Source organism: Euleptes europaea, chromosome 4, assembly GCF_029931775.1.
Source record: "Euleptes europaea isolate rEulEur1 chromosome 4, rEulEur1.hap1, whole genome shotgun sequence".
NCBI lineage: Eukaryota > Metazoa > Chordata > Lepidosauria > Squamata > Sphaerodactylidae > Euleptes > Euleptes europaea.
The window spans coordinates 101,210,998-101,238,162 of NC_079315.1; the positions used below are offsets into that span (position 1 = coordinate 101,210,998).

At 41.9% G+C, this 27,165-nt stretch overlaps 1 protein-coding gene across 1 annotated transcript in view; it reads left to right on the forward strand.

Moving 5' to 3' along the window:
• HCN1 (hyperpolarization activated cyclic nucleotide gated potassium channel 1) overlaps positions 1-27,165 on the forward strand; it is a 234,958-nt gene that overhangs the window by 188,109 nt on the left and 19,684 nt on the right. Inside the window, exon 6 of the mRNA XM_056848743.1 lies at positions 19,026-19,266. Coding sequence (XP_056704721.1) covers positions 19,026-19,266 — 241 coding nt within the window. The remainder of the gene's footprint in view (positions 1-19,025; positions 19,267-27,165) is intronic.

Genomic DNA, 27,165 nt, shown 5'->3' on the forward strand with positions numbered 1-27,165 from the left:
CTCCCTTTAAGCTTCCTTTTGACTCAATCCCAAAATTATTAAGAGAATCTGAGCTTGTTCTCGCTTGGTAGATTTTATACATTTCATACATAGAGCATGTTAAAGACTAACCCAATTTCTGGTAGGGTATGAGCTTTTGTGAGTCACAGCTCACTTCTTCAGATATCACTTCTGAAGATATATGAAGAAATGCGCTGTGACTCATGAAAGCTCATACCCTACCAGAAATTTTGTTAGTCTTTAAGGTGCTACTGGACTATTGCTCTTTTCTGCTGCTACAGACAAACACGGCTACCCATCGTGATCTATTTCACAGATACTGATGGACAGCAAGAATTCTCATTTTTTTAAAAAACACAATGTGTACATTATAGCTGAATGCAATTAGCATATTTCTTTATTCTCACAAAGAATGCATTTGTTCTGCAGTATGCATAAATTGCAAACATTTTCTCAATATGTTCAGGTTATGTCCAGGCTTTTCATTCGCTGCCAGCTGGCAACCTACAGACCTCTAGTGGGTAAAAAAGAACCTAAGATGCATGCTCTTACATGGCTTGTAGTCACTGCATTCTGCACCAATAGTACTTTTAAAAGACCATGGAATAATATTTTTGAAATATGCACAAGCTATATGAGCAGGTTATAGGTGTAAGTTAATAAGCTTGTTAAATGCATTGAAGTTACTCTTTTGAAAATGGCGGTGTGGTAGGAAATACAACCTGCCGCCGTATTTACTGATATTTGCTCTGCTGCTCTTCTTGAAAAGAACAGAGTGCTTGGTGGAACTGGGGTAGGCAAGCATGAAAGATGTTGGCTCTACAATGGAATATCCACTGGAACATACTCAAGCTGAATTTCTCAGGAAAACAATGGGCATGCTCTGCTGCGTACCATATGCTGCACTGTGCCCGAAAATCAGCCAAATGTTACTTGAAACAAGAGCATGGTTTATTACCTTTAAATTCTGGCTACGCCTCCACTTTAAGGCGGACCCCTCTTCCCTTATTCATCATATGCTCATGCAGTCACATGCGTCTAATTGGTTCTCATACATTGAAAGCAAAATGAAATCTATTGGGCTTAATTTTGATTCCTTACTTATGGTCTCTGATGTAGAAGCTTTTCAAATGATAAAATGCAGACTTCTAGACATAGGCCTTCAAGGTCTAAATAGGGCTGCTAATAAAACCTGCGCTCCACTAAACGGAGGGATACTTTTTGATGTCTACCAGCCCTCCCCATATTTATCTCACATGTATGATCCACTCCAACGTAGAGCCATTTCCCTGGCTAGGTTCAATGTTATGTTATGCCATCTGTGCTACTTGAAGGTAGATTTAGGGGAAAAAACCCAACCAAACAGACTCTGTTCCCGTGGCAGTATTGAATTGTATTGAAACAGTTGTCCATGTTTTATTTTATTGTGTTTTTTATTCAGAAATCCATAATGAACTATTAAGTCCTTTGCTGACAAATAGACTGAATGCTCTTAAGTCTTGTACTGCTTCCTTTTTATTGAACAACGATTCACTCCAGGTATTGGAGAAGGTGGCAAATTTTTAAAGATAGCTATAAAACTTCGCCAATCAGTTAAATAGATGGATGTGTTAACTCATAACACTATTTCATGTAAGTTGCCTTTTAACCATTTTGTAAGCCTATACTCCAAAATCTTTATTCCTACATGCAAATGTATGTATAGTGATTTTATGCCAATAAAGGATGATGTCATGTCATGATGTTGGCTCTAGATCCAAACTTGCTCTCCGTGTTAAATCACAACTCTTTAGAAGCCATTTTTCTGTGTTATGCAACTCCTCTGATCTGCTATCAGTGAGACTCTATAGCCAAGGAACTGTTGGCAGCAGTTTTTTCTAACAGATGGAAAGGTTTCTAATTGCTCTTCCAGGGCAATCAAATTACCCTTAACCAATTACTGTTCTTTATTTTTTCTCCTACAGATTTAAATACAGTGCCATCCAAAGCAGAGTTAGTCAGTGTGCTTAGAATGGTGTTACTCTGCTTAGGATGGTTTAAATAGTGCATCTAGTTATCACAGTGTGGTAACTGATCTGATCAGATAGCTGAAAACTGATCTTTCCTTTTCCATATTATTTTCTCGTGATTGCCTTGATAGAATGCAGGTAGCAAGTGGTACTTCTTAGCATTGCTAACTAATGGTGAGGTAGAAAAGATAGCCAGCGATTATATTTTAAGTAGCTTTTGCTGTCAGATAATGGCAACTGACAATGCAATCCTAAACAGAGTTATACCTTTCTAAGTCCAGTGACTTCAATGAGCTTAGAAGGGTGTAACCCTATTAGGATTCCACTGTTAATTTATTACAATTATAATTGGATGATTTTTGTTTTCATGTAATATTTTTTCTGAAGCAATGCATATGATCTGAACCTGTTGTTTGCTATAGGCATGTTTACTGCATTCTGCATATTTTCCATGCTCTGTACCCACAGCAACTTGTGTTGTCCATAAAGAGCTAACTATAAATGGAACATCTCAGTTCAGCTCATAGTACTGCTATAATGGCACAGCTGATCCAGTAGTCTTTGAAGAATCAGAATCAGGCAGAACTCCAATCCCCCATAGCAACATTATATTTATTTCTCAAGAACATGCCAAAGATACAGATCCCTTTATTTCAGAAAAGAATATTTGTCCAGGGCAGATAACACAGCTGTCATTTATACTAGCTATAAAAGACAATTTGCACCAAAATGTTCTTTTTTTCCAATTTAATCTTGAACGTATCCAAGAGTGAATCTTGGCTCTGATTAAAATCTGTAATATGAAGTCTGAAATGGTACTCAATTTTATATATTTATTTGACACACAACAGCTCTGTAAACAGATCAATTATCTATCATCCATTATTCCTAATAGCTAGAGGTTAATGTTGTTCTCATCAATATAGTTGATAAAAAAGCTGAAGTATACCAAGCTTAATTAATTACATGTAATAGCTTTAGTTTGTGGTAAATTATAATAATCATGAACGCAGAATGTTGAGTCTTGTTGACATGTCCACAGTGGTAGAAATTAAGATGGATTGACATGTTTCCATTTGTGATCCCATCAAGAATGTTTAGATTGTTGTAAAAAAATTAATGTTTCCTATCTTGCTATGCCAAATTAAGAACGCTGCTTAATTTGTTGAATAATAATCTGTGTGTTTAGAACAGCAGCCTTCTGCTTCCCTAAATCTCTAAATCTAGAAGCAACCAACTTGGTCACGCTGACAAATTGGAAGTAGCTGAATGGATTCTGGATGGCGCAGTATCAGCAAATGTGCAAAGCCAAACATTGACTGCAAGGAACATTTCATACCAAAATCAATGTAATTCAGTTGCTTCAAGAGTTTTCTAAAGATGACAGCATGTGGAGTGATGTTCACCCCCCCCCCAAAAAAAATCTGTTTGCACATTTCAGTAGGTTTTTTTCCCTGTGGTAGAAGAAGAAGAAAAGTTGGTTTTTATATGTCGAATTTCTCTACCACTTAAGGAAGAATCAAACCGGCTTACAATCCGGCTTCCCTTCCCCTCCCCACAACAGACACTCTGTGAGGTAGGTGGGACTGAGACAGCTCTAAGAGAACTGTGACTAGCCCAAGGTCACCCAGCTGGCTTCACATGTGTAGGAGTGGGGAAACAAATCCAGTTCACCAGATTAGCCTCCGCTGCCCATCTGGAGGAGTGGGGAATCAAACCCGGTTCTCCAGATCAGAGTCCACCGCTCCAAACCATCGCTTTTAACCACTACGCCACTGCTAACTGTAGCACTTTCACCCAGCACAATAAGTCTTCTCCAGTCTCTTGCACTGGGTGGGTCTCCTTAGGCTGAAAGAAAGTGCTCTCTTTACCAGAATGGAATCTATTTCCTTGCTTGGTGCTCCTATATCTTCAAGCTTTCTTTGTGCGATAGTTGACATTTCATAATCATACACATATACACATACAAAAACGCCTTAAATCTGAGCCAGACCATTGGTCCATCAAGCTCAGTACTGTCTACTATGACTACCAGTGGCTCTCCAGGGTATCAGATAAAGAAAGTTCGTTCCGAACACCTGCTACTCTCCTTGTTGTATACAAGGTGCCTGCTCTACCACAGGGCCACCACCTCTCCAGACCCTAATGATTTCATCATTGGGATATTGTTAGCTGTCACATCCCTCATATTGTCCAAGCAATTGTCATGGCCAAAATGAAGAACCAATGTCCTATCTCCTGTTGGTTCTTCATGCTAAATAATGGTCCATTTTTTTTAATTTTTTTACAGCATTGTAAAGCACCCCATTATTATTGCATACATTCAGTACTATTGTTTTTAAAGTACAGTCATTGGTGTACGATGCAAATCTGTGCAAAATGATTTACAAGAATACCACTGGATCCAAAAGGGCTAGTTAAGGCAAATCAAAACCGAACACTATTTCATGACCCTGCTGCTCCAGAAAACTGAGCTATATGATATACAATTTCAGGAGTATTAGGATAAAAGTCCTCCTGTGTGTGTGACCATCTTCAGCTGCATGTTCTATTTTTTAAATCCACTAAAGAGTGGAGTTCTGTCCTTCTGAGAATGGAAGAGACACCTCGCTTGGTAAAAGAGATTCAGTCCCAGTGTCTTGCTTCTTGTAGGGAATAATAAGTAAAAACTGGCAAAGTATGGTTTGCAGTTATTTAAATCAACTTTGTGTCATGTGCTACCCAGCATGTAAATGGTTCCACCATTATTTCATAGGCATGCCACAATTTTTAATTTCGTTTAGATCATACCACAGAGATTATTCCTATAATTCTAAATGTAGGAAGATGGTTTGGTGTTAGAAGGGGGTTTCATGCAAACAAATGTATTGATTTTCTCTGTATATCATTAATTTTCTAATTTACAACTATGGAAAGATCTCAATAGTTGATGTTTCAAGCACCTCTAAGGAAACAGATTTCCCCCCTTGAATTCCAAAAAAGCTACATGTGGAAACACTACCAAAGGATTTAGAAATGGCTCACTTCTTTTGAGCATAAATCCCCTTTCCCAAGGTCAAATTCCTAACAGAATAATTTGTGCTTTCAAGTTTGCATGTAGGTGTACTTGCATATAAACAGCCTGACCACAGTATAGCTGTTTAAGTACACTTAAAGGCAGCGGGGATATATTCGGCCCAGATATAGTCAGAATAATCCTACTGAGTATACCCCTGAAAATATTAGCATAACATTTGGCCATTTGGTTTATCAGTATTGTGGATGAATCCATGTGGAAGGAAGCAGCTGGTTGGCATGCAGAAGGTCCGAGGTTCAATCCCGTGCATCACCTGCTGAAAGCATTGGATAGTAGGTGATGTGAAAGACTCCTATATAAGATCCTTGACAGCTGCTGCCAACTTTGATGGCTTTGAAAAGGGACATAGTCAGACTGATGGAGGACAGACCTCTCCAGGCTCAGATGCATTATGTCTCAGAATACCAGTTACTGAGAAGCAATGCTGGTAGAGGAATGTCTCGGGCTGGTCCGATCCAGCATGGCTGCTCTTATGATTCAACCTGTACCTGAATTGCCTGATAGGTCACGATGGGTAGCTGTGTTTTGTCTGTAAGCAGTAGAAAATAGCAAGAGTCTAGTAGCACCTTAAAGACTAACAAAATTTCTGGTAGGGTATGCACTTTCGTGAAGAAGTGAGCTGTGACTCGTGAAAGCTCGTACCCTGCCAGAACTTTTGTTAGTCTTTAAGGTGCTACTATACTCTCGCTATTTTCTACTCAGTTACCTGAGTTTGTAAATCAAGAGAAAAAGACACGTTGATCAGATATATGCATTTGAATCCATGATGATGGCATTCCTCTTTCCATTTTGCCTTAACAGCAATAGATTCAGGACGTACAGAAGAAAGTACTTGTAAATAATGTAATTCTCTCCCGGTGGACATAGTGGCGGCCATGAGCAAACACCACTTTAAAAGGAAATTCAAAAGGTCTGTGGAGGGTTGGTCCATCAGTGGCTACTGGCCATGGAGACTTCATATTCAGATGCACCAAGCTTCTTAATCCCAGTTCTGGGAGGCAACATCAAGGGAATGCCTTAGCCTCTCTATCCTATTTGTTGGCTTGCCAAGACAACTGATCGGCTGCATGTGAAAGAGGATGCTGGGCCAAATGGATCTGATCCAGCAGGGCTCTTCATATGCTCTTATCATTCAGAAGCAAAACTCTCCATATGCTCTTATCATTCAGAAGCAAAACAACCCACTTGTTTGTTGAAATGACCTGTAAAAAAAAAAAGGCTGAATATATAGCATAGTAGCACAGTTACATCTTGATTATCTTGCTCATGATACCTTCATGTTTACATTGCGTATTGCTTTATGTTCCACTGTAGCTATGCAGATCTGAAGAACCTCAGATGAGAATGGTGGTCGCAATGCTCTTTAAAGATACAGCTCTCATTTTACAATACAGGTCATAAAGCTAAGAGCTGCAGCAGCAAGACAAAGCTAGCTTGTGAGAAAGAGGTTAATACCCTTTCTGAGCCATTATTTAAAGTTCAGAGCTGGCCTATTTTTAGATAGTAGTGTGAGAAGATGTTAGCTGAGAATAGATACAGATCATGTCTCCTTGCAGAATATAGAACATTGGGACACTTCATTTCCAGAGAACATAATTGGTATTTGGAATGTAACCTCCGCTCTCAACCTTTTTGTGCATTGTAAAAAGAGATTTGTTTTTAAACGCACACATACGACTTTCTATGAGCATTCCAAAGAAGGAACACTGAATGCAATAACAGGAGCTTTAGTTAAGTTGCTGTTTCCATTTGGGGGAGGGGGCAACTGATATGAAGTGCTGCCCTAAATACCCTTTCCATCGTTATTACTGGGTAAGAAACCAGTTTTCAGTTGTCTAGCACCTCCAGAGCAGCAAACAAGGTTACCCCTTCACCCACACCATGCATACAGCATTGAAGAAGCTACAATTATTCATGTCCACTGTGCTGCCATGCAGGATGTTCTTAGGTGGGTGCTGTTTCCTCAATTGTGATTTCATTCATGTGGGAGTTGACTGCCACTTAGTGCCAGCAGGAGCAAGTCTCCTAGGTACTCAGACACATAAGAACATAATAAAGGCCCTGCTGGATCAGACCAAGGTCCATCAAGTCCAGCAGTCTGCTCACACAGTGGCCAACCAGGTGCCTCTAGGAAGCCCACAAATAAGATGACTGCAGCAGCACCATCCTGCCTGTGTTCCACAGCACCTAATATAATAGGCATGCTCCTCTGATACTAGAGAGAATAGGTATGCAGCATGACTAGTATCCATTCTAACTAATAGCCATGAATACCCCTTTCCTCCTTGAATAGGTCCACTCCTCTCTTAAAGCCTTCCAAGTTGGCAGCCATCACCACATCCTGGGGCAGGGAGTTCCACAATTTAACTATGCGTTGTGTGAAAAAATACTTCCTTTTATCTGTTTTGAATCTCACCCTCCAGCTTCAACAGATGACCTCGCATTCTAGTATTATGGGAGAGGGAGAAAAACTTCTCCCTGTCCACTATCTCCATACTATGCATAGTTTTAAAGACCTCTATCATGTCTCCCCTCAGCTGCCTTCTTTCCAAGCTAAACAGCCCTAAGCGTCTTAACCGCTCCCCATAGGACAGTTGCTGTAGTCCCCTAATCATTTTGGTTGCTCTTTTCTGCACCTTCTTAAGCTCTGTAATATCCTTTTTTAGGTGGGGTGACCAGAACTGTACACAGTATTCCAAGTGTGGTCATAGATTTGTACAAGGGCAGTATGATAGCAGCAGTTTTATTTTCTATTGCTTGTCTAATTATGGCCAGCATGGAATTTGCCTTTTTTACAGCAGCCGCACACTGGGTTGACATCTTCATTGAGCTATCCACTACCACCCCAAGATCCCTTTCTTGGTATGTCACTGCCAGCACAGATCCCATCTGTGTATATGTGAAGTTGGGATTTTTTGCCCCAATATGCATCACTTTACACTTGCTCACATTGAATCTCATTTGCCATTTTAATGCCCATTCTTCCAGTATGTAGAGATCCTTCAGAAGTTCTTCACAGTCCGATTTTGTTTTAATCACCCTAAATAATTTGGTGTCATCTGCAAACTTGGCTACTTCACTGTTTAACCCCAACTCCAGGTCACTGATGAACAGGTTGAAAAGCACCAGTCCCAACACAGATCCCTGAGGCACCCCACTGCTCACATCCCGCCATTGTGAGAACTGAGAAAGTCAGACCTGACAGTTATAGAAAAGTGGGGGAGAATCTCTCCAGCTCAAGGTTGAGGTGCAAAAGTCAAAGCGCTGCTGCTAGAGTCAACAGTGTATCACAGATGTTCTTCCAGCAAAGGCTGAGGGTGGAGGTGGAAATACAGATCCCTCCCCTCCAGGTGCAAGTTACTGGTATTTAAAGGTGTCATGCCTGCTTAGAGCGGTGAGTATTGTGACAGAGCTGAGGCGGTTCAGGGCTTGGAGAGGCATGTGGGGTTGATTGGGGAAAGACCTCTGGCTCAGCAGCAGGTCCTGGGATGGAGAGCTCAGGGTCCACATCTGAGTCAGAAAACAGGGCTGTTTCCCAGGTGGGTTCAGACTCTTGGGGCTGCACATCAAAGGGGGCTCCGACTGCCCCCTTGTGTTGTAGTGTCATGTGCCCATCTGTCTCTTCTTCTGAGTCTGTGGCCTCTTTCTGTCATCAGCAGGGTCTGCGATAGAATCACTCTGGCCCATTTATTAGCTGGCAGGTAATTCTCTTCTTTGGCCAGAGTGAGGTGATGGCGCTCAGCCTGAATCTCTGCCAGATATCCTCAGGCAATCCTGTCAAGACCCTCTGTGAGCTTAAGGATAGATGTTGCTTGGCATAAAGAATAGAATCATAGGGTTGGAAGGGGCCACATAGGCCATCTAGTCCAACCTCCTGCTTAATGCAGGATCAGCCTGGAGCATCCATGACAAGTGTTTGTCCAGCCTCTGCTTAAAAACTGCCGGTGAGGGCGAACTTACCACCTCCCTAGGTAGCTGTTGAACAACTCTTAACTGTAAAAAATGTTTTCCTAATATCCAGCCGGTAACTTTTTGCCCACAATTTGAACCCATTATTGCGAGTCCTATCCTCTGCTGTCTACAGGAACAGCTCCCTGCCCTCTTCTAGTGTGCCTAACTGAGCACAGGATTGTTCTATAAAACTCAGTTTTGATGCATCTTGTATCTGTCCAGCTCTGAAATGTTAGGTCCGCTGTATCTTGACCCTTTCATTCTTACATCAACCCTTCAAGGCAGTAAGTTCACATGGAGAGTTACCATAAGTCTGCCCTGACTGAGAACAAGAAACTGTTTCACCACCTGCAGTAGAGTAATTGCATTTATCACTTTAATGGATATACATCATATGAATCACTGGCTTGTACTTCCTGTACTGAGTGTAGAGAACATTCAAGTGCTATAAAATCAAGTAAACTTCAAATGTATTCAGAGAAGTGAAAACTGAGATATCCACTCTTTTAAAATAATTCATGCTACTTCACTAAGACAGGAGAAAATGTTGCTTATGGAAATAATCACTTATGAAATTGGGAAAACTCACAAAATTGGAAAAATAATAATAATTCAAATTTTCTCTTGGCAGTTCTCCCAAGCTCCAGCACTCTGAGTTGCTCTGCCCATCTCCTACAGCACTAAGCCCTACATCCTTCTCCCTTCCTATATAAACTTCCTCTTCCTGACAGCAGAATTTCTGTACAAAAAAGAATCTCCATCCAAGCTCAGTGGTCTCTACCGAAAGGAGTCTCAAAGAAGCTTAGAATTACCTTCCCTCCCATCCCCCAACAGGCACCTTGTGAGGTAGGTGGGGCTGAGAGAGTTCTGAGAGAACTGTGTCTGGTCCAAGGTCGCCCAACAGGCTGCATGTGGAGGAGTGGCGAATCTAATCTGGTTCTCCACTCCGCCACTCATGTGGAGGAGTGGGGAATCAAGCCTGGTTCTCCAAGTATCTCTCCACCATATTTTCCTTAAAGAAATAAAGGCTCCCCATTTATTGCTCAAAACCTTTGGGTCTTGGGAGCTTGAAAAAGAAAAGGAAAGAAAGGAAAATATTGTCTCACTAACCAAAGTGTGTGTGTTTGAGTGGAAGGAGACAATTCATACATTCCCACCAAGAGACATTTATAAATATATTCCACTGATGTTTGCTCCTAGTAGTCAGGTAACCATGCTCTGGTTGACGGTATACATTTTAGAGCTGAGCTGAAATCACAGGCACATTTTGTGAATCAATTCTCTTCCTCCCTTTTTGGCAGTTGTTCACACTCCTTGGCTGGAAATGCATCAGTCTTTCCAAGGCAACTTATCAACACTCCCTTGGTTCAGTCCTGTCATCCTTAATTGACTAGCTTGGGTACAATGTGGTGACTAGTTGGAGTAGAACATGGAGAGGATGTGCACTTGAATGCATGTGCCAAAGCTTGTCCATTGGACATCCTCCACATTCTTCCCAAAGTAGTTGAGCACGACTAGAGCTGGATCCAGGCAAAAATCTTGCACTGCAGTTCTGGCAGGCAATGAAACAACCGGTGCAGGGTAGCAAGGTATTAGCCCAGCTGGCTAAGCAATAGAGGACACACAGTAGGTGTTGTGAACAATGGCTGTGAATAGATGCTATGAAATATACAATCAGAAGGTAGAAAAGTCTTTTTAAAACTTTTTTTTCCTGATCTCCAGTAAGGTGGGATTTGCAACAAAAAATCAATTATCCTTTCCTGCTGCAGCCATCCATTCTACAAGCTGCACATTTACCAAGAGTCCCCAACCATTGGGGTGGCATTTGGGGAGGGACACAGTAGATAAGCAGAAATGTCAAGACCAAAAAAAAAAAAGCTATGTCTTAAGAGCAGGCATCCACTCACAGCACATTCAGATTTCACATGCACCTGTCGGAAACCCAAATATGAAGAATGCTAGAATTTTTAAATCATCCCATGCCGTTCTGTCTGTAGCCTGACAGAGGACTTTGAGCACTGTCAAACGTGTTTAATATCCGTGATACACTAGCTGCTGAAAGCCACTAAGAAATTCCACTGTGACTTTTTTTAGAAGAAGAAGAGTTGGTTTTTATATGCTGACTTTCTCTACCACTTAAGGAAGAATTGAACCAACTTACAATCACCTTCCTTTCCCCTCCCCACAAGAGACACCCTGTGAGGTAGGTGGGGCTGAGAGAGTGTCACTAGCCCAAGGTCTCCTAGCTGGCTTCGTGTGTAGGAGTGGGGAAACAAATCCAGTTCACCAGATTACCATCCACTGCTCCCGTGAAGGAGTAGGGAATCAAACCTGGTTCTCCAGATCAGAGTCCACTGCTCCAAACCACCGCTCTTAACCACTACACCACACTGGCTCCCTTTTAGATGGAATCCAACAGAACCCACACATGTTCCAGTAATTTAACGGGGGTTACCGATGATAAATCCACCCAATGGATCTCACAGATCTCCCAACAGATTCTTGGAGGAGAGGGCATGCCTTAGTGGGAGAGCCTCAAATTTCCATGTTGAAGTTCAGCTCCCAGCATCTGTAGTTAAAATGATCAGGTAGTGTGTGTATGCAAAGTGCCTGCAAAGTTGCAGCTGACTTATGGCAACCCCATAGGGTTTTCAAGGCAAGAGACAAACAGAGGTGGTTTGCCATTGCCTGCCTCTGCATAACACTTCCTTGGTGATCTTCCATCCAAGTACTAACCAGGGCCAACGCTGCTTAGCTTCTGAGATCTGACAGGATCGGGGGAGGCTAGGCAATCCAAGTCAGGGGATCAGGTAATCTGTGCTATGAAAGACTTCTGTCCGAGACCACCGAAAGCCAGTGCCAGTCAAAGTCGACAATACTAACTTTGATGGACCAATGATCTGACTCAGTATAAGGCAAGTTCATTTGTATGTTCTTTGGGAGACAAAATTGTGTGGTATTCCGTGTTAAGGTAGGAAGTGTAATTTTTTAAAGTAACAGCAAGATTCTAGTCCAGTAGCACCTTAGAAACCAAGAAGGTTTTCGGTATAAGCTTTTGAGAGTCAAGACTCCCTTTGTCAGAGCTTTAACTCTCAAAACCTTATACCCCGAAAATCTTGTTGGCCTCTTAAGGTGCTACTGGATGCAGATCTAGCTGTTCTATTGCAAACCAACTTGGCTATCCTCTGAAACTATACAAAGACTGGATTTTACCCAATGGACTGTAAAGTACTGTCTATGCTAGACAGTGTGTTTTCAAAGGAAGATTTGTTAACTTTTAGAAAATTTGATGTATTAAAATATTTTCAAGATGGATAATTTTACTGAAGCATCCTATTGTCGTATCAAGTTAACAAAGTAATAATTCTAAGGAATTTTGTGTAAATCATCTGCCTTTAATGACTGGATCATTACCAAACTTACACAGGATTGCATCTGTGGAATCACTACCATTTGTAAGTGTTTCTTTTTCAAAAGAGCAACAGAAATATAGAGATAATCAAGATTTGCAAGATGCCTTTACTCTTAACAATTATACAGTAGGGAATTGTGACTGCCTGTTAAAACTAGACTAAGAAAAGTTGCACTTGCCAAAGCCCGCCCTTCTTTTCAGCTACTAAGGGTGTAAGAGACTTTCTGTCCTTCGTTGCATCTGACCCAAGAGAGAGGAGAATGGACACATAGAATCAAACCATTAAAAGTAGCCCTGTGTTTTTGGCTGGCAGTAGGGTTGCCAACCTCCAGGTACTTAGAATTCAAGGTGCAAGCACCAGCAAAAGTAAACCTACAATAAGGTAACTACAATACAAAATTGCTCTTAGAAAAATATATTGAGAGTAATTTCTAACAGGCACAGCCTTGGTTGAGCAAACAAGAAATTTACAAAAGGTCCAAAGTAGATTCAATGTAACAGTGTACAAGCATTACACAAAGATAAATATAGGCAAAAGTGCTCAATGCATATCATAATTTCAAGTCCATGCATATAGACTGCAAAATTCAAGCAACGGAGACAAGACGTGTTGCAATGGAAATCCGGTATAATTCCATTTCATATGAAACTTTTTCAAGCTTTTAGTCCTTCCGTGCTAAGTTCTGTGGAAAAACGCATGGCTAAATAACACCATTCGATATGAAATGCCAATAAAAAGTAAACAAAAGTATGTAACTTTGTATTTTGTATTTGAATGTTTACTTTTTATTGGCATTTCATATTGAATGGTGTTATTTAGCCATGCGTTTTTCCACAGAACTTAGCACGGAAGGACTAAAAGCTTGAAAAAGTTTCATATGAAATGGAATTATACCGGATTTCCATTGCAACACGTCTTGTCTCCGTTGCTTGAATTTTGCAGTCTATATGCATGGACTTGAAATTATGATATGCATTGAGCACTTTTGCCTATATTTATCTTTGTGTAACGCTTGTACACTGTTACATTGAATCTACTTTGGACCTTTTGTAAATTTCTTGTTTGCTCAACCAAGGCTGTGCCTGTTAGAAATTACTCTCAATATATTTTTCTAAGAGCAATTTTGTATTGTAGTTACCTTATTGTAGGTTTACTTTTGCTGGTGCTTGCACCTTGAATTCTAAACTCCTGAGTAGCACTTGCAGCCGATTTTTGACTACAACCTCCAGGTACTAGCTGGAGCTCTCCTGCTATTACAACTGATCTCCAGCTGATAGAGATCAGTTCACCTGGACCAAATGGCCGCTTTGGCAATTGGACTCTATGGCACTGAAGTCCCTCCCCAAACCCCGCCCTCCTCAGGCTCTGCCCCAGAAAACTCCCACTGGTGGTGAAGAGGAACCTGGCAACCCTAGCTGGCAGAGGCAAACTCAGATGCTAAAAACAGCCCCAGGAACAGCCAAAAGTACATCTGTAGTCCTGTCAGCAGGGCACTTTCACAGTAACATAATGCTTAGATTCAAGCACATAATCACAGACTGTTATTATTAATATCATACCTGTATCAAGCTGGAAATAACACACAACTTTTTAAAGTATCGGGCAGAGCAATCCTGAAGGGAAGGGGTAGTTAGATGACAGCCGGGGACGGCGCAGCCACACCATCTTCTGAAGAGGTTTCCCAGCCCAAAAATAAAACTAAAATGTTCTTTTTACAACCCCCTATGAAACGCTTCCATTGGGTTTCACAGGGCTACACCAGGTATTTTGCAGGAGTAACTTGATTCCTGCAAAATGGGGTGTTCCCAGGGCAAAAGGGCTTTGGGAACTGGATGCCGGCACAGGCCCTTGTGCCAGAAAACCACTGCCAAGGAGCCAGCACCGGTGCCCGAGTCCTGCGCTGCCACATCACCCCCCGGAGCCAGCATTCGTTCTCCTTTGGACAGCGCAGTGGCATGGACGCCAGCATAGGGATCACACCGGCTCCTGAGCAGCTCCGCTCCCCTTCAGGATTGCACAGTTATAGCTTCACAATAAATCATAATAAAATAATAAAGTTGCAAAAAAGACAAGATATCTGAACTGAAATCAAAGTCTTGGAGCAACAATAAAAAAAAACAGGTAAACATTTTAAAAGATCTAAAATACAGCCTGAATGGTTTGCTGTGAGGCAGAAGAGCTTTCAGAAGAGAAAAAAACTCTTCAGGTGTCAGTCCAGTTCAGAGTGCTAGGACAAAATGTTCTGTATATTTTTCTGCAGTGGCCTCTTCCTACTTGTCAAGATAGATTGTCTCATCCCCTCCCCTTTTAACCACTTCTTTCTGACAGATTTCCCTTGTTTGTGAAGAGGATTCTTGTTGAATTCCCTGCATCTTCTTCAGTTGGGGAAAATGGAATTAAATATCACCAGGTCCTTAACCAAATCTTTTTTCCCTCTGTTAATCTGGTGGCAGAGTTTAATTGGGGGTGGGGGAACATAAGCCGGTTGTTCGCTGTGGAGTCAGTGGCATTTCGATTTTTGAATTTGTAGGATGACCATTTTCTAAAGTTTGATCCACAGTGCAAGCAATGTGCCCATGCTCCTAATAGTTCATTTAATATTTAATATTCTTTAATATTAATGACCATCACTGTGTTCTGTGGCAGCAAAACCCCCAGCAATTTCGGATCCTATGGCAAAAGCAGCAACACAAATCCTTTTTAGAAAAAAAAACCTGATGTGTGTCCGTTTCACATGGCTGCCCTTTCAATTTTGAACTACATATAAGAAGGGGAAATTGCTGTTCCCTAATAGGTTTTTTTAAAAAAATAAACCATAGGTAATTGATTCCGTTTTCCCCATCTATCAGGTTGACAGTTCTAACGTGGTTAGTAATTCTCTTTACAGGTCTTCTTTCTACTTGTGATGTTTGTTCATAGAATCATAGAGTTGGGACCACCAGGGCCATCAAGTCCAACCCCCTGCACAATGCAGGAAATTCACAACTACCTCCCCGCTCCACACCCTTGGTGACCAGAAGGTGGCCAAGATGCCCTCCCTCTCATCATCTGCCTAAGGTCACAAAATCAGCATTGCTGACAGATGGCCATCTAACCTCTTCTTAAAAACCTCCAGGGAAGGAGAGCTCACCACCTCCCGAGGAAGCCTGTTCCACTGAGGAACTGCTCTAACTGTTAGAAAATTCTTCCTAATGTCTAGACGGAAACTCTTTTGATTTAATTTCAACCCGCTGGTTCTGGTCTGACCTTCTTGAGCAACAGAAAACAACTCGGCACCCTTCTCTATATGACAGCCCTTCAAATACTTGAACATGGTTATCATATTCCCTCTCAGTCTTCTCCTCTTCAGGCTAAACATACCCAGATCCTTCAACCTTTCCTCATAGGACTTGGTCTCCAGACCCCTCACCATCTTTGTTGCCCTTCTCTGGACACGTTCCAGCTTGTATACATCTTTCTTAAATTGTGGTGCCCAAAACTGAACACAGTACTCTAGTTGAGGTCTAACCAGAGCAGAGTAAAGCGATACCATCACTTCGCGTGATCTGGACACTATACTTCTGTTGATGCAGCCCAAGACTGTGTTTGCCTTTTTAGTTTCAGCATCACATTGCTGGCTCATGTTCAGTGTTTGGTCTACTAAGACCCCAAGATCCTTTTCACACACACTACTGCTCAAACAAGTCTCCCCCATCCTATAATTATGCATTTGATTTTTCCTACCTAAATGCAGAACTTTACATTTGTCTTTGTTGAAGTGCATTTTATTAGTTCTAGCCCATTTCTCCAGCCTGTCAAGATCATCCTGCATCTTGGCTCTGTCTTCTACCGTATTTGCTACCCCTCCCAATTTAGTATCATCTGCAAATTTAATAAGCATCCCCTCTATTCCTTCATCCAAATCATTTATAAAGATGTTGAACAACACAGGGCCAGCACAGATCCCTGAGGAACTCCACTAGTCACTTCTCTCCAAATGGACGAGGAACCATTAACTAGCACTCTTTGGGTACGATCTGTCAACCAGTTGCAGATCCATCTAACAATAATAGGATCTAACCCACATTTTTCCAATTTGTCAACTAGAATACTATGTGGAACCTTATCAAAAGCCTTACTGAAATCTAGATAAACTATGTCTACAGCATTCCCCTGATCCAGCAAGGTAGTAACTTTCTCAAAAAAGGAGATAAGATTAGTCTGACATGACTTATTCTTGAGAAACCATGCTGGCTCTCAGTGATCAGATCCATCCTTTCTAAATGCTCAAGGACGAACTGTTTGATGATTTGTTCGAACACTTTTCCTGGTATAGAAGTCAAGCTGATGGGTCGGTAGTTACCTGGATCCTCCTTTTTCCCCTTCTTGAAGATGGGGACAACATTTGCCCGCCTCCAATCTTCTGGCACCTCACCTGTTTGCCAAGACTTTTCAAAAATAATGGACAGAGGTTCCGAAATTACATCTGCAAGTTCTTTGAGTACCCTTGGGTGCAATTCATCTGGCCCAGAGGATTTTGTTTCATTTAAAGAAACCAGGTGTTTGTGCACTACCCCAATGCCAATTCTAGGCTGCAAATCCCTTCCCTCATCACATGTTCTGATTATGCCATGTTGAGCACCACTTCCCTCACGAGAAAAAACTGAGGAAAAGTAGGAATTGAGGAGTTCTGCCCTCTCTTCATCTCCTGTTACAATTTAACTTTCCGGTCCACGCAATGGGCTTATTTTGTCCTTACTCTTACTCTGTACATAGGAAAAGAACCCTTTTTTGTTGCGTTTAGCATCTCTCGCTAGCCTAAGTTCATACTGAGCTTTAGCTTTCCTAACACTCTCCCTACAAGCACTAGTTATTTGCTTATATTCCTCTTTGGTTATAAGGCCCTCCTTCCACTTCCTAAATGAGTCTTTTTTATTTCTCAACTCTTTAAAAAGCTGTTTATGGAGCCACCCTGGCCTCTTTAGGCTCCTCCCATTTTTCCTTCTCATAGGAATGGTTTGGGATTGCGCCTTCAGTATTTTATTTTTAAGAAACGCCCACCCTTCTTGAACTCCCTTCTCCTTAAGTATTTCTGACCATGGGATTCTACCTAGCATAAGTTTAAGTTTGTTAAAATTTGCTCTTTTGTTGTTTTTCTGCTTTTTTAAAGGATAATATTGAGTAGCTTACTTTCTTAAGACACACAGAAAGAGAGACAGAAGAAGCATGTGGGTTTGGGGGGCAGGTCAATCAATGCAGAAAAAGTTCTCTTCTCTGAAAAATAAAGTTTGCAAAACCGCTGACCTCATGGATTTCTTAGTGCTGTGGGCTTTTTATATCTGAGACTTTTTTCCTTCTTTCTTTCTCCTGTCTCTTTGTAAAAGCAAACATGAATTTTCCAAGCATTTTTTCATGCTATCACAGAGCCCTTTCAAAGCTTCTCTCCCCCCCCCCACTGCCCCAATGCAGATCTGATGCTGATGCTCAAACAGGTTTAGCAGTTAAAACCAAGGACAATGAGAATCGCTGGGGTATTTTAAGGGCATTTTTATTTTTGGCTGACGTGGCTTGACATTATATTGAAAGACTTCATCTTCCACTTTCTCCTGGTGAAGTGACACTTCCCAAGGAAATGAATGACAAGGAGCTAGAGAAATTTTATCATGGATCACCACTAGGAAAGGTGATTCGTGTAGGGTAGTTCCTTTGTTGGGGCCAAAACCTTCTTGCTTACAGAGGAACAGGCTTCATCCCTTTTGCTGATGCAACCTTTTAAAGCCATATCTATCTGTCTGTCTGTCTGTCTGTCTGTCTGTCTATCTATCTATTATGCATAGATATATTATAGATATATAGACGTGGTGCTTGTTAATTAATGTCTGCTTTGTATATTTGTATATACTTACTTTGTAGTAAGTAACACTACAGTAGACAAAAATATATAAGATCGGCAAGACCCCTTTCCAAAGGAGTGTCTTTGTGGTGCTGAGGTTTATTAGGACATGATACTTCTTCAATTAAACACATAGTACGTTTACAGGTAATATTAATTGCTGTTAACTTGCATTTGCAAGGAGAGAAGTACCCTCGTTCTTTGATAAGCAACTTTTGAAATCGTGGGATGTTGACAGAACATTTATTGAAAGATGTTGTTCCTATGCCTGTATTCTGGAGTTCATAATAATTGAGTTGAAAGTCATAAATCGCTGTGTTTGTAATCAGCACTGACACCATATAAGACAATAGAATACACTTCTGACAAAGTGTGCTTTGACTCACAAAAGCTTATAGCCTGGAAGATTTTGTTGTACTGTAATACAGTATTAACCTCTTAAGTGTTATTGTGTGGATGGTTTTGTTGTATATGACCCATTAAACAAGCTTATCTCTTGCTGCTCACCTGAACAGAACTTTGTGGAGAATAAAAATTATTTATTTGTTTAGAAAATTTATGTGCCAGCTCTCCAGAGATTTTCTCATGGTAATTCACAAAGTCAACAAACCAAAAATGCCCCAGCCGTTGAAAAGCCCAGCCAAAGCATTAAAACAACATAAAATGTTTAGCAGCCTAAAATTATCATTTTCTTCCCATTTTAGGAGATTGTCAACTTCAACTGCCGGAAGCTTGTCGCCACAATGCCGCTCTTTGCAAATGCTGACCCAAATTTTGTTACTGCCATGCTGAGCAAACTACGGTTTGAGGTGTTCCAGCCTGGAGATTATATTATCCGAGAAGGGGCTGTGGGGAAGAAGATGTATTTCATTCAACATGGGGTTGCTGGTGTCATCACTAAATCCAGTAAAGAGATGAAACTGACAGATGGGTCCTACTTTGGAGGTGAGTACAAAGGAAACACAGGATATGTTGCAGAAAGAGGGAATGTAGATTATCTGAACTTGTTTGGATTCAGGAGAGTTACAAAGACAATGTTGCACAACTGTCAGACATATCTTGTTTACACATGAGGATCTGGGCAGTATGAGGCAGTAAGTGAACTAGGGGTGTGTGCTTGGATATACCCAAGCTAAAATCATACCCATAATTAGCTCCTTTGGGTTGGCTCAGGGACACCCAAAATGGCGCAAAGCACTCCCAAAATTCTGGGAGTAATGAAAATTTGTATCTTGAAATTTTGGGAGTGTTTGGGGGGTTTCAGGAAATACAGGAGTGGGGAGCAAAGGAGAGGAAGCCAGCTGGGGAAACAGCTCTTATTCAACAAGGGAGACACCAGCTAATAGCTCATAAATAGCTGGAGGGCTTTAAGAGGGGAGTGGACATATTCACGGAGGAGAGGGGTATTCATGGGTATTAGTTAGAATGGATACTAGTCATGCTGCATGCCTATTCTCTCTAGTATCAGAGGAGCATGCCTATTATTTTGGTTGTGGTGGAACACAGGCAGTCGTCTTGTTTGTGGCTTCCTAGAGGCACCTGGTTGGCCACTGTGTGAACAGACTGCTGGACCTGATGGACCTTGGTCTGATCCAGCAGGGCCTTTCTTATGTTCTTATGCTCGGATAGACCTGGCTGTCATTCATGGTCGTTTACATTTTGAAAAAGGAAAGGAACGAAATGGCCCCAGACTTACTATGCCAGGCCTGTCCCTGCTGGAAGCTTTTCTATGCTGCCGGTATCAGAGGCAGCAGAGCAGGTGGGCCCCCCGTCTCCCACGAGGATTGGCTGTTAGTCAGAGTGGCTGTTTCCTCCACTGGGGTGGCGCTTTGTATTTTTTTTAATCGGCAATTGAATAACATTATAGCTATATAACAGTACAGCAATATGTGTAGCAAGTTCTCTGAGATCCCAGCTTTCATTTAAAAAGAAGTAAGTCTCTAGCTCCTTCGATTGCAGAGATATGCCTTTTACTTTATATCTCCTCAATGAAAGGATCTAGAGATTTCCTTTTTGAAAATGAAAGCTGGAAATTCAGAGAACCTGGAACACATATCGCTATACTGTTATATCGATATAACATTATTGAATTGCTGATTTTTTTAAAAAAAGCCCCCAGTGGCAGGGGAAGAAATGGCAGCTGTGACAGCTAAGCCTCACAGAAGTGCAGGAGCCTGCCAGTCCACATGCCATTTTCTGGCTGTGGGGCCTGCCCCAATACCTCCAGTGCCATTAGCAGGGAGAAACCTCCAGCAGGGATGCCATCATGGAAAGTCTAGGGCTGGGTTCCTCTCTTTCCTTCCCTCCCTCCCTCCCTTTATCTGGTACCTGAGGGGGACGACAAAAACGAATGGTCCCAAATTTTGGGACCTGAAAAAACTTCCCAGAAAAAAATCCTGAACCAGTATCAACTCTTCCGAAATATCAGGATAATTAAAACAGTGCCCTATTGAAAATCCGGAGCTGAAATTATTATGAAAATTTCTGAGGTGTACATCTTTAAACTGAACTAACTTTTTGCTAAGACCTTTCTAGAGCAGTCATTGCTAACCTATCAAGTGGGTCAGACACGTCTTCCTTGTTGCCCCCTTGGTCTAACATAACAGTGTTCCATTATAGGCATTGCCCATATTTAACATTACACGTACAGGGACATAGCAGTCAGGACAGAGGTTCTGATAGTTCCTAGGAGCAGAAAGGATATACAGACACTTATTTTCTTGCTATAGTATCTCCCACTGAGATCTACTGATTTCCTTTTCCAAGAAAGTCAATGACTTCTTACGTTTGACCGTAAATTGTGATTAATAACAAATAAATGTTTTATGCAGCTTAGGAGAGACATAGACACAAAGAGCTAATTAGCACAATATCACGATGTGTAAAAACAGCTTTTGAACTTTTAAGTGCTTTCATTTTATATCTAAACGGGTCAGGATAACCATTTCTCATCAAGTTTCCCAGCTATTTTCATCGAGACATTTTAATAGCTTCTAAATAAGGGAATGGAGCTTTACAACTGATTTTTTTCCTACATCCAGTAAACTCAATCTGGTTAAATATTTGATAATTATGCTTTTATTTTAAACCCATAGTAGACTACTCTCACAGCCCATTCCTGAGGATTGTGGTGAATGTGGAGTGGGGGCAGCGTGACCCCACTGCCAGTGTAATTGCCCTCTTATCACGGAATAAGAGGCACTTATGCTAGCGCCAGGGGCAGTTCCGTTAGCACCTGGGCATCGTTCTTTAGTCTCTCCAGGACCTATATCCTGGAAGAGAAATGCAGCACCGGTGTGTGTGTGGGGGGGGGGGTGTTCCCAGGGGCGAAGCCTAAGCCCCTCCAGCCCAGAGACGCCCCCTCCAGCAACAATGTTGCTGCGCCAGGTTTTTCTTGGTGAAACATCGCTGTTTTCAATGGGGCTATTTTCCCCATTTTTGCATTTTCATTTTTAAAAAGGATTTAAAGCCTTGCAGCGGTCAGGAGACCTCTTTGGAGGTGCCGCAGCAGCGCCTCGTCCCTGCCGTCCCTGGCCACTGCAAGGCTCAAGAATGAGCTGCCAGTTATGAAAACGTGGATAAAATGTGTGTGTATAAAGCTCCATCAAGTCGCAGCCTACTTACGGCAACCCAATAACGTATTCAAGGCAAGAGACTTTCGTTGGTGATTTGCCATTGCCTTCCTCTCCATAGTGACCCTGGTATTCCTTGGAGGTCTCCCATCCAAATCCTAACTAGGGATGACCCTGATTAGATCTGATGATATCGGGCTACCACTAAAAAGTCTCCTGTACATGACCCATTGAAACAAATGGAAATTCTACAAGAGCCAAGATGCCACTTATTCTTTCCCTGTTCACATCAATTATTTTATTGCACCATATGTATGTATGTATGTAAGTATGTATGTATGTATGTACGTATGTACGTATGTACGTATGTATGTATGTATGTATGTATACAATTAAGGTATTTATATATCTATAAGGACTTGATTTATCATCCTTTTCATATGATTATTTGCATATAAATGCATATGTTAGAGAAGTGATCAGGCAGAGCTTGCAGGTCCCACTTTCAGTGAAAGTCTACATCTTCAGGGGTACCAGTGCATGGAGCCTACAATATGGAGGAGCCTAGCTTATATGTACAAGAGCCCACGTGCATTCAGGGGTACATAGGTAGACTCTGACAAATCATACCATTGAATGAAAAGTGATTTGGTACAGAGTTGTTGGGCATGACCTGATCATTTCCCTCCATGCATTGAGTTATTCCCAAAGGATCATGTGAAAATGACTTTTGGCTGTTGCTGTCCTTATGCTTAAAATATGATCTCCAAAGTATTTGTAAATAATAGTTTCCCAGAGTACATTTATTCCAATGTATATTCCGTGTGTACATATGTGAGAGCCAGTGTGGTGTAGGGATTAGAGTGTTAGTCTAGTATCTGGGAGACCCAGGTTCGAATCCCCACTTTGCCATGGAAGCTTTCTGGATGCCCTTGGGGCAGTCACATTCTCAGCCTTACCTACACCACAGGGTTGTTGTGTGGATAAAATGGAGGAGAGCAATAGAAGCTGTTTTGGATCCCCTCTGGAAAGAAAGGTGGGATATAAATGGAGTAAATAAATAAATATTGTACATTGTTGATAACTAATCACACTCATTGATGATTATGTCATAGGGGCTCTGGAACCTTTTCCCACTGCAGATGTTAAATTAGAATAGCAGAGCTAATAAGACAGCTAGTATTATCCATCATTGACTGATGGTGGATCACTCTGTTTTGGAAATATTTGAATTCTGCATAGAAATATAACAGATTTTCAGCAACCCCTTGTGTTTTATGGCATTTTGGCCCACTTCCTTATTGAGTTCCCAGAGTGGCAAACAATAAATGCAAAATCCAAGAACGAACCAAAATCAGTAATTAAAATCAAAAGAAAATGCTATCAGTAAAAGTACAAGATCTTTTGTGCACTGGTTTGTGGAAAGATATGCCAAACTGAGTATAACACTTTATGCATTAAACCCACAAATGCTTATTTGTTATAAAATATTTGGCATTCTCTGAAGAGCACAAGAATCTCTGTTGTTTTTGCGGGTAAAGAGTCATTTTCATTTATTTTCTGTTTGTTGAAATCCCCAAAATATGTATGTGGGCAAAGCCTCTCGCATTTAATAACTGAAAGCCAGACAACTATAGCAATGCTGGTTTAGAAGAACAGCAGTCTTATCAGCAGGTCAGCAATCAGCCCTGTTTTCACAAGTATAGAGTGCTTGCAGATAAACACTGCAATTGTTTCGTGTCATTTCCGGCTGTGTGTCTCTTTCAGCCCTCTTTGCTTCTTAGGCTCAAATGTGTCATGACGCACAGTTGCATGCATCTTTTCCTCAACTTTATTTCTCTGTAAAGCTAAAGGCAACCTAGGGAAACTATGGTTTTATGGGGAAGAACAGGAGGAAAGAGATTTGATGCCTAATTGCTTCTTTTCCGGCTATTTTTCTGCTGAAATTCCAATACTGAAACTCGGCTAAAATTCTCCTCATGTTCTCCCCGTGTAGAGAATAATGGTTGAACTGGGCAATTTTGAGTGGGGAAAATGGCAGGAAGGAAAGACTCATGCCACCAGTCTTCCACTTAAAGCAGGGGTGGGGAACATAAGGCCCGGGGGCCATTTAATACCTGCAAAATCATTTGGTCTGGCCCTTTGTGGGTCCTGGCAGATCTCTAGCTCAGAAGGATCTAAGACTGGCGATCCGCCCCCTCCCATGGACAGGAACAGCCTCTATTCCAGGCGGATGTGAGTTTGTTTTGCTGAGAAAAGGAACCTTTCCCCCCCTTGCAGAAGAGTCATTAGCTATGAAGCCGCTAGGACTGCCCAAGAAATTGTATTAACCCTTTCCCACACAGGCCGTGGAGAAACGTATTCCCTCTGTACTACAAGAGGGCTGGGGGTGGAAGTGGCGACAATGGAGGGGTTAAAGGGGGCAGGGCCAGAATGCACAAGGGGGGATTCTTAGCCATTGTGTCCTCATTTCATCCCTGCTGGCAGAGGTAGCAGGAGCCGGCTGTAGAATCCGGCCCCAACCACGTGGAGCAGGAGCAATTCCGGCGTGTGGCTGGACGGCTACACCCGGCTGGTGCAACAGACCATCCTATGCCACCAGGTGGGCGAGTGCACCACCAGTTGGATGCCTGCCTGCTTGCCCAGGGCAGGGGGGAGGTCATCTGGGGCAGCTGCCCATTTGGGGCTTGGTCAGCTAATTTTTAAGTTGATAATTTTGTATGGCTCGCAAATGATGTTATAAATATCCAAATGGCCCTTGGCGGAAAAAAAGGTTCCCCACCCCTGACTTAAAGCTTCTATCAGCCAATCTTGGTTTTTAAAACAATTGAGGTTGAAGATTCAGTATATATTATAATTAACCCTCTCCATGAGGATGTCATGTCTGTTTTAATCCTTGGACTTCTGATTTCACCTGGATGTTGCCACTCCCTTCAGGAGTGTTATATTCTGGGTCACTCTATTTCAATCCATGTTTTAGCAGTGAACATAAGGTGTGATGTGTATCCAATCACACAGTTCCAAGGATGTAATGGCATGTAAGTCTTCGGAAGAGGGCACAGCAACTCCAGCTGAGTACCCCTCCCACAGCAGACCCCCCCAAATGCCCACATTTTGTCCCCCCCAATTTTATTCTGGGGTAACTGCTGGGCCCCCAGCAACAAAATTGGGGGTTAATGTTTTGTCTATTTATTTAGTTATATCCCTCTTTCCTCTCGATCAACAGGACCCCAAGTAGCTTACTTCAAAGTTAAAACCAAATACAAATTAAAGGAAGAGGTCAGGATTCACATAATGTCTGGGACTGTTTCTTTTGATGGTGTATAGACATGGGAACACGTGGCTTAGTAACTGAGGAAAGATTAAGTTTGCAAGTTCGTGGTGTTAATCCATTACTGGCATAGTGACTGAATTCCCAGTATCTGCTACCAGTCTTGGTCCATCCCATAAAAAGAGCCATCTTCTAATACTGTAAATTCCATTTGTCTTTTAGAAAATGCGTAAGGCTTTATCGCTTACCTTTCTTGATTGAAAGCAACCCTCCTCTTACCCAGACATGCTAATTGGTTATCATCTGATCTTCCGAAAGTACAATTTATGTTTACACAAGACTTCCTAATTGTAGCTGGTTACATTAGATGGGCTGGTACGTATAAGGTTTCCTGATGCCAGTGGCTAATTTCTAGTTAGTGTAGAATAGGTGTACTGAGTTACATCCTGTTACAGGAAGCATTCTCCCAGCAAAACTGCCAGCTGAAATTTCAGATGACTAATAATTAATTTTAGTATTACATGAAGCATTGCATACTGGTATTACAAGGCTTCATTTTGGAAGTTGTTAACTTTTGAGCGAGCATCAAGGGTTAATTGTAGGAACACGGAGAATGCAAGAAAACAAATGGGATGGGTGTTCCGTGCCCTTTAGTTCAATTCTGTCTGGGAAAGAAGCAGGGTAAAAGCCGTTGCGTTGCCTTGGCTGGAAGTCTCATCCCTCTCTGATAGGCCTTGCCAAGCGGTTTGCAGCAGCGGTTTCTCACTGCTCCGAAAAAATGAATAATCTGTTTTTATTACACACTTGGCAGAAAGGCAGATCACCACAGTTCTGATAGAAGGGTGGTCGGCAGCCGCTGCGTTCTTCCCCCGTAGCTGCAGTCCATCTCTAAATTCAAGTAGTTAGGGCAACTACGTGGAGTAGCTGTTGCCTTCATCCCCTGCTGGAGAAAATGTCCAGTCTCTTTAATAGGGCCGTAATGGGACAATATTTGCTTGGTGATGTTATTAACCTCTTTGTGACACAAAGCATCAGCTGTCCATTTCCACATATGAAACTTCTATTAAAGGACCAGGGTGTTTTTCTCCAGGCCTGTTGGCAACCTACCCAGAAGCATATGGCAAACCACTGTGGGAAAATATGGTGCTGGACTAGGCAGACTTTTTGCTTTGATCCAACAGGGCTCTTTTTATTCTCATGAAAGGAACAGAGCATCCTCATTTTTGAAGAGGGCTTTAAAAATATTACTGAGTGACCACACTGCTTCCTCTGCATCTTTTAGTATGTGAGGAGAATGGAGGTTGTAGTTTTTCGAGTTGACAGAAAGGAATTCTGCCCGTGTTCAACAGGTATTTTTCTTCAAACCTCTGGGCGAAGCCTTGTGAAATCTTGGCCAGATGGATTAAGAATGAGTGGAAGGAGACCTTTAGGGAGAAAGTAGATTTTTAACCATAAGTAAAGAGAAGACAGAGGAGCCCCGTGGCGCAGAGTGGTAAGCTGTAGTATTGCAGTCCAAAGGTTTGCTCACGACCTGTTCAATCCCAACGGAAGTTGGTTTCAAGTAGCCGGCTCAAGGTTGACTCAGCCTTCCATCCTTGCAAGGTTGGTGAAATGAGTACCCAGCTTCAGGGTAAAGAGAAGATGACTGGGGAAGGCACTGGCAAACCACCCCGTAAACAAAGTCTGCCTAGAAAATGTCTGGATGTGACATCACCCAAGAATGACCCGGTGCTTGCACAGGGGACCTTTACCTAAAGAGAAGACAAGCAAACCCTCACCTCAACCTTCATCAGGCCAGTTTCTAAATGAACCACAGAATTTGGCACACATTTTGGTAACTAGAGGACCGCTCTAAGAAACTTAGATTGCACCTGCTCAATAGAGGCAAAGCATGAGGGGACATAATGTGCCCCCTTTTTCCAGAGAAAACTAATAATGGAGCAGGACAGTCTTCATTTATATTAACGGTTAGGTCAGGGCACAAACTGTTTTATTTTATTT